The 8,213-nt window shown below is 43.3% G+C and overlaps 1 protein-coding gene across 2 annotated transcripts; it reads right to left on the bottom strand.

Moving 5' to 3' along the window:
* Positions 1 to 1,357: 1,357 nt before the first annotated feature.
* LOC124302302 (inactive pancreatic lipase-related protein 1-like) lies at positions 1,358 to 7,990 on the bottom strand. Of its 2 annotated transcripts, none has more exons than XM_046758300.1 (7): positions 7,292 to 7,990; positions 5,840 to 6,111; positions 5,335 to 5,605; positions 3,200 to 3,439; positions 2,880 to 3,113; positions 2,459 to 2,783; positions 1,358 to 2,358 (listed from the first exon to the last, which is right to left on the bottom strand). In XM_046758300.1, the coding sequence occupies exons 1-7, from the start codon at positions 7,461 to 7,463 to the stop codon at positions 2,253 to 2,255; spliced, it is 1,620 nt and encodes a 539-aa protein (XP_046614256.1). In that variant the 5' UTR covers positions 7,464 to 7,990; the 3' UTR covers positions 1,358 to 2,252. The 2 variants fall into 2 exon arrangements, with proteins under 2 accessions (XP_046614256.1, XP_046614257.1); XM_046758301.1 differs by having other exon boundaries at positions 7,853 to 7,990.
* Positions 7,991 to 8,213: the final 223 nt, after the last annotated feature.

Here is an 8,213-nt window from a genome sequence, read left to right as displayed (position 1 = left end):
GTAGAGAATCAAGAACCGAGTTACCTACCTACCTGGTGTACGACTTCCCCCGCTTCAAGGCAAAGGGGGGGGGGTGGGGGAGCAACTCGTGCAGAAGTGACGGCGCCAGGGACGGGAAGTGTTTTACTCCGATACCCTGGGATCCACCTTCACCATTCACCTCCGTTTACTCTTCCAATCTCATCGTAAATTACCACCTAATGTCTGAATTATCATTATACCCTTATGTGTACCCTCTCCATCAATTTCACCGTAATATAGATATTTTAACACCGCGCCTCGAGTGATCGCGATGATTGATGTTCCTAGATAATGAATTGAAGATTTTCATCAAGTTCCGATTTTCTTATCCAGAAACCTGTAAACCGAGTGCATCTAATGTCGCATTTGCTTAGTGTCCACCACATTAGACTTCTTTGTAATAGATTTACTTCCGGGAGAGAGTGGCAAGTATTACACGTATACATAAGTATATATATATATATATATACATATAACTTTGTCAGGCGTTATCAAGGTATGAATATTTTAGGTTAATTTATATTTTTATTTTCACCGTTGTTTTCTTTTTTCACATTTGCTTCGGTAACACGAGAAGGGTCACAGCTCATCGACACCGCATTTCTCCAACGTATATACATAGATATAATAATACAAAGGGTAACCGCGATGTCACTTCAAGTTTATTTTATTTTATTTTATTCTTTCTCTACCTTTCATGACATTTAGTACCTTACGAAGTTACGCCTGTAATGCCATGCGATAGAATAACAACAATTCATCTGCTTTCTATTCCGCGGTAGGTACATATTAACTCACTCACCGTCGCCGTCGCGTGAGCAAGATCATGTGGAAGAAAGCTCCGACGGGGGCTGCACGTTCGTGACTTTGTACGTGGATATTGTTTTTTTTTTTATTAATTCATCCTTCGCGATGTTACATGATTGACAGATACGCGCGGCGGAGCTGAAAAAAGACTCCCCGCTCAACTTTGACGAGGGGCAAGAACGCGCGTCCGACTACCTGTAAGATGATGGTCATCACCAAGCGTGCGCGTAACAGGCAAATGGATCCGAGGAAGTATATCTATAATGGTGAAATTTCTATTGTTCCAGTAAAATTCAGCATCAAAAGTACACACACGTGGTTACGGTAATTTACTCTGTAACACGAGGGTGTAGCGACGTGTAAATCGCGACATTGTGCAATTTTACATCACAAGTGCGACTATAAATTTAATGTGTTAACACCTACCTCGTTATTATGTAGAAAATTCACAACGGAAACGAAAGAAAGTCTTTTGTCTTCGGTGTAGGAAGTGACGGGTATGGGTTTAGAGATTACGAAACCAGAAATGGAACGTTGTAGCGCTCGGCTCTGCAATTTTATTCAACGTTTATTGTAGAAGAAAAGAGAATAATAAAAATTAAAAATACACTTTGTAGAAATCATAAACGACAACGACGAGAAACAACGAATAATAGAAGAAGAAAAAAACTCTAATAATACCGATTTACCGTAGACGTGTGAACTTGTCGTATCGCGCTTTATGCTAACAAACAATAGTGAAAAGTATTTGTACATTTATATATTATTTTACAGTTAATTACTCTACGAGACGATTGAGACGCTTCTTACAGTAACTGTCAAGTGTATAATCATTACGGATACTTTCAGTACGAATATATCTCTGTAGATATTCTGCAAATGAGGGGCGTGAAACTTTTAACGATCACTGTAATTATTGTAAAACAAAAATTGATTGAATTACATGAAAGTCCTGGGTAAGGTACACGACCGAAGCTGTGCATCAGGTGAACTAGAAATGCATTCAGCACAGGTGTAACCGGAGTGAAAGGACTTCGATACTACAGAGTAATGCAGCGAGTCTCTCGTCTTTCGTTTCTCTCATTCCGTCTTTTATCTCTTAAGTCGACGCAGGCTTGCATTGATAGTGTTATTAAACTCTAACCCACCCCCAAGCACGATGCTGTATACCTATACGTATATACAATTTTTGAAAAACAACACGACGATTAATAAGGCTTTGGCAATAGTCACGTTTTAAAAAACTTGAGCGATGGGCTGGACCATGAAAGACTTTCTTATTACCTAAAATGATAATGTACGTATGCGTTTGATGAAATGTGAAAACATTCGTCCGTCAATCCGATTCGGCGTCAAAGTCAAAGCGATTGAACGGTCGTTGAGGTCACGTTGAGACCTCGATGCCGGCAGGAGAGTCTTGTCTCCTACGTAGTCACGATGTTTGCCATCACTGGATTGCAGTTATCCACGGTTAGAACCTTCGGTTCGTTGGCAATCAACGTCTTCGACTCATCCGGGCAGACTTTTATCCTGAAAGAATATCGACCTCTCGTCAGTTTTGAAACGTGTTACGACTCCTCGAAATATCGTTCCATCATCCCGTCAGCGAGAAACAAGAAATCGACGTTACCCGCTATTGGATTCCAGGCTGTCAACGACGACGGAATCGAGATAGACCATCGGCTTGGTGATGAGACGCCAAGTGAGAGGGTTGAACGTAACCTGATACTCCCAAGTGACTTCAACGGCCTTGGGCTTACCGACAACTTCCCCTGGGAGTACAATCGTATGGGTGGTTCCCGGCCCGTAGTACTTGGAGTCTTCGCTGAACTGCATTCTCTCAGTCTGTCTGCCGTCCTCCCCGATCACCCGCAGGACAAAGATTCCTACTTCACCACCGTGGTTCATGCTTTCCGCCGTCTTCGAGATGTTGATTTTGACCCTGTAGTGTCCTCCTGTAACGCAAAAACTCCTACGTCAGTAAAGGAAGAAGTTGCAGGGCTTAATGCTCACTGACTTGCAACGACTCTAATAAAGACCCAAAAACTCACTACAGAAGGGCTTTGCTCCAGCGGTCATTAGGTAGGTCGATGCGTGGTAGTTTCCTCTCTGTGCGTCGAACCCGAATCGTGGGCAGTACTGATTTACGCAATCGAAACAGCCACCCTCCTGGAACCGGGTCCAGGATGAACATGGAACCGCAAGAAACGGACAGGCTGTGTTAATGCTCTCAATGAAGTACTCGTAGCTTCGTATGTGGTTGCAGCCGAGGAACCTTCTAAGGCCTGAGAGAAACATCAATTTTTACCACGTGTTATTCGGTGTTTCGACCAGACTCGGACTGACTGACACAAATTGCCGTTCATCTCACCTCTGACGAAGCTTCCACGTTCAAGAGTTATCGAGTCAAGGACTCCCTCGTTGCATCCAGGTTGATTCCGGCCGTCGTTGGGGTAGAAATCGATGTGTCCAACCGGCTGGGTGATACCGAGACCACCGCTGATGAAAGGGTTGCAATCGGTGTGAATCACTGCAACGAAGTCGGCGTCCGTTGGGTCCAAACGAACCATCGGCGAGGTATTGCTGAAGTGCGGTTCCGCTGGGTCCAGACCTGAATCACGAAGGTTCATATCGAATAACGCATCGGTGAAATCAAATAGTTTCGGCAATGATAGTGCGGTTCTCACACGTAATGTGGTCCGGTTAGCTTTCGATACGAGTGTATACAATTAGAACCGAACAAGACGACCGTAACGGCAATGGTGGGAGAACAAAGGAAGGCGTTAGTCCAATTAAACCAAAGGATGTTTTTTTTCGGGAGGTATGTACGTACATGCATATACCCATATCTCTGGCTTCGAATTACATTAACCATACATCTTGTACCATACAAATTTCTTTCGCCTACGGGCGTTTGGAGTGTAATTGAGGTGTTTTTGTTATTACGCAACAGGCCTACTCGCTTCGCGGTCATGAAAGTTGTCCGGTGTTTACACTTCCGAGAAAGAGCCATATCGTTTCTGACGCTACTCCAAGCCATGACTTATACACGCTTGTATGCTGATACGTCTGTCCGACATATACACGCGACTGACCTACCGGAGAGGCGGTGGAGTCCCACCAAAGTACATTTATACTGGACGACGTCCGACTTCCACACAGTCCGAAGCGACCTACATATCAATACCGGTCAGGCATCCACAACACGCGTTTCGTTCAGGACCGTAACAACATCTCATGCACTTTCCCGTATAACCGTATCCGAGTTTCATTTTTTCACATTTCGAAATACTTATGCCGGAAGGATTCCACCTCGTATCTACGTTAAATTACGCACGATGTGATGTAACCCTCGGAATCTGACGCATACATTTCCATATTATTTCGACCACAAATCACGTCCACGTACTCCGTGGCGCACGTCACGTAGATTCGTTGCCAACTTCTTTGTCAGTATATAGACAGTTTCGAAGAAGGAAAAGATTCATCCTTTGGACGGATTCTAATGTCAGTCTTTTCTAATTCGGTTCTGTAAACAACAACTGTAGGCTCTCAACCCGACCTTTCCTTATCCTGGCGATGTAAATTTATAATTAACGGCATTCATGCCTGCCTTTCGCGTATTTCGAGTGTAAGTAGTAATAATCTTACGTAAAATTTTTCCGCTCCGCCTGAATCATCACTTATAAGTAGTTTTCGGTTGTAAAATATATCATAATTTAAATAAATAAATATTTCTAGTCTGAGGAGCCCCCCCCATACCCATTAGGGTGGAAACGTCATACATATCAATCTGTCTTATTATTGACCTGACGACACCGAGATAACATTCGACGAAAAGATTCATCCATAATTGTTTCGTTGTTTTGGTATAACTTCATAAGTCCCCACTCTAAACAGTTTATAACAGTGAAACGTACTACATGCTTCACGTTCACGTTTTGGCTGTAATCCTACAAATAGAATTATCACGAGCCAGGAAGGAAGTATTTCTCTGGAATAGCTTGGTTTGGAATGTTCTCTCGATTCCTGGCGTGTAGCGTCAAAGAGCGAATCTATAATTTTCATCAGCTTGGTCCTTGCGAAGTGAAACCAGTCGCTGCCACTTCCTGACAGGACGTGGTACCTTACTCCACTTGTTTACCGTTGTCTTGTCTTCGGGCGGGGCACGATCCGCCCTCGAGTTCCTAGACGCCCTCGACGACATCGACGATTAAAGACTCTCTGACAGTCATTGGAGGGTCCGATCAGGACCAGTCGACCCTCGGCCTTTTTAATCACCTTCGATCCACTCGCCTCTGAACCCGGGCGCACACCTTCCGAGTCTTTCTGTCGCTAGCTGCTACCCTGATCTTTCCTGATCCAATCGATAGACTGCTAGACGGCCACGTCAGGGATGAACGAACCAGTTACCCCATCCTCCGCATATACCGGAGGTCGCAAAAAGTGTCCGACGGCCTTGCATCCCTTCACACTCACAGCCGTAAACGCAATTCTCCAACTCACCAGTTATCCTGCCGAGATTGAGGCCATATCGGACCCGCAGGTTGTATCCAACATAGCCGGCGGTGTGGGCGCCAAGACTATGTCCGATGACGTGGACCCTGGAGGGTTCGAAGCTGCCAATCTTGATGAACTGGGCTGCAAGACGAGCAGTCATCGCTCCCACAAGCCGGGTATTCGCAACAGCCTGAGTGTACGGTGGACCAGCACCTGTGAGCCAGTTGACGACCACCACGTTGCAGTCTTCACGGTGGAGCAGTTCCTTAGTTATTCTCTGGGGGAGGAGAAAAAGGGTTGGTTGCAGTGATTGGTGAACAGCGACGCGTATAAATGTCACGAGAGAAAAGAGAGAGAGAGAGAGAGAGAATTCAGCCACTTGAAATTTCTCCTCTGATCAAATAGACCCATTTGTTTGCAGCCCGGCATTAGAGCTGCAACTTTGGACTGGTTATTTTTTATCGCGGTGAAACTTCGGCACGATTCGCGGTGACACTAGAGAGTGACTTACCAGGACCCAGGTTTTGTCTCCGTTCTCAAGGTATCCGTGGATGATGAAGTAGACGTTCCCATCGGGGCGGATGTGAGCGTTTCTGATCGTGGTGTCTTGGTCGATCTTCAGCTCGTCGGGATTGTTCAACGTATTTCGAGTGTAGAGAAGATACCTTGGGCCGATTTTGTCCGGGCGCATCGGAAAGTCAACCACTGGTCTGTTCTCACCGTACCATGGCTCTCCGATATAGAAACAGCCGAATGGCTGATAGCAGCGCCACATGTACCAGTCTGTAAAAATAAATTGAGGATATTAATTACACGGTAATTATTGTTGTAGTCATACTGCTGTGAGCTGTCGTTTCTTAGGTTAGTATACAATTAAGTAGCTGGGCTTTTAGACACGCACACTTATCATCGGTATGTAGTGCCCTGCGGGAACCGAGCGCTAATTATGATTATAGATAAATTTCGCAATTAGTCACTGTGTCACTGTTGGCGCAATTATACAACCATTGTGAAATTCAAGTTTCAAAAAACATTGAAGATCACCATCTAAGGGGGAAAGACGCATTTATTGTTAGCTGAACGGTTCTCGTTCAAATATCTACATAATTTATATTAATTATTATGATCGTCATACCGAGCGCGCGGTTTCATATTCAGGCTAAGACCACCGAGAACAAATCTGGACGACAGGAAAACCAGCGAATCGATAAGACTTCGTTGTGCCGTTTCCAGGAATTCAAACACGTAATATATAGAGTTAATGGGTCTTTTTCAATGACTTATATTCTAACGCTCGTGCGAGATTCCTTAAAGGTTATCGGAGCGATAACGCTGCTTCTTGCTACTGGTATCTAAACGATGCGGTGTTGTGTCTTCGATTGAAGATTGCTGCGGCTACAGGATGTATAATATGCTGACCGCGCGAAGAAAACGGCCGGTGCATTTCTCTTCAACATTTTGCGCATTCACTTTACTTGAAGAGAAAAATTCACGAAGATTCAGAAAGATTCACGTGCAGCTTATGCAAGATGGGCCAAAAAATCGGTCCGATTTAAAATGTGAATAATATCAAAACGCGTCCACGGATTTTCAGAAACTTTTTTTCCTCGAAATTAGAAGATCGAACCTTTTGTTTCGCGTTTGAAAATCTGAAAAATATTTATTCCTTGCTCAGATACGAGCTGTTGAAAAACGGGTTATGAAAAAATTGCTGGGAATGCGACAAACATGAATATTAAAGAATGTTCAACTTAATCTCCATCTTAAATTGTGATTCGAAGTTTGATTCTGGAATTTTATCAAATCTCCTAGACTTTATTCACACGACATGAAACTGTTTTTCTAATATCAGTGTCAAAAGTTTTTGAAAATCGGTCAACGCGTCCCGAATTTCATTCACGTTTTAAACTGATTCGATTTTGTTTTTGGCCGACCCTGTATTGTATAACGTTTGATTACTCACCGTCTAACAGCTCAAATGTTTTGTTCTGTTGCTTGGACAAGTTTATTGTCGCCACGTCGTTTTTCACTGGCAAATTGGATAAATTTTTAACCTCAGTTCCATTGGGAAGTGTGCTCATAATATTCGCGGTGTACATTAACATCAACAACGTGTCGTTCAGAATCGGAAGCATGTTTGCTACGTTGCCCGTAAATTTATTTTCACAAAATCGTACGACGTTTGTCGAAAGGCACAGTTCTACTTTATTGAAAATCACTGCAGTCGAACTGACGATGCGAACATCAGTATTGATACTGAAAAACGACGTTACACGAGTTGCAAAACACGCGTCGCGCAAATATCGTTTTACCCTTTCCTCACGTTTAATCACTTGTTATTCTATAAAGTTTAATATAATACTTGTCCTATAGCGAAAAGGTGTTTAACAAACTTGTTTACAACGCAGTCACGGGAATGTTATAATTTCTGAAAAATTGGCGAGATATGAATTCTTCGAAGAGAGTTTATCGAAACAGAAGAGAGAGAGAAAAAAAAAAGAAATCGCTTTTCACATTGGCTTACATTTTTATACCGGACTAGTAACCGTATGAACTTTCTGTTTATAGAGTAAGATTTGAGTTGACAGATAATCACGGTTTTACTAATCACCTCTTATACCGCAGTGCACACTCAACACAACCGAGAATCAGTAGTGCTTTTTAGTGACTGATCGTCCGTTCGTTTGCCAGTCCGGAATCCGACCCTCTTTAAGTGCCTCCACGCTCCCTACCCTCCTCGATCTCCTCCGTGTTTAAAAACGTTAAAAATTGATTGACGCACAACTGCCAGAGATAACGTTAATGTTTGTTACGCTCGCGCCGTCGTGACACGACATTAATTATTAATTGCCAATTAATTGTAATATAACTATAAAACGTAGCAA

Source organism: Neodiprion virginianus, chromosome 4 (assembly GCF_021901495.1).
Source record: "Neodiprion virginianus isolate iyNeoVirg1 chromosome 4, iyNeoVirg1.1, whole genome shotgun sequence".
Taxonomy (NCBI): domain Eukaryota; kingdom Metazoa; phylum Arthropoda; class Insecta; order Hymenoptera; family Diprionidae; genus Neodiprion; species Neodiprion virginianus.
The sequence above is the reverse complement of the archived record's forward strand: the minus strand, read 5'-3'. Positions and strand labels throughout refer to the sequence as shown.

Bases quoted from the DNA above. Each gene is read 5' to 3' on its own strand.
- LOC124302302 (XM_046758300.1), bottom strand. From the start codon at position 7,463: ATGCTTCCGATTCTGAACGACACGTTGTTGATGTTAATGTACACCGCG. The intron at 3,440-5,334 runs GTGAGTTGGAGA...TTCGTGATTCAG, and splicing joins CAATCTCGGCAGGATAACTG to GTCTGGACCCAGCGGAACCG. The intron at 3,114-3,199 runs GTGAGATGAACG...TGTTTCTCTCAG, and splicing joins ACGTGGAAGCTTCGTCAGAG to GCCTTAGAAGGTTCCTCGGC.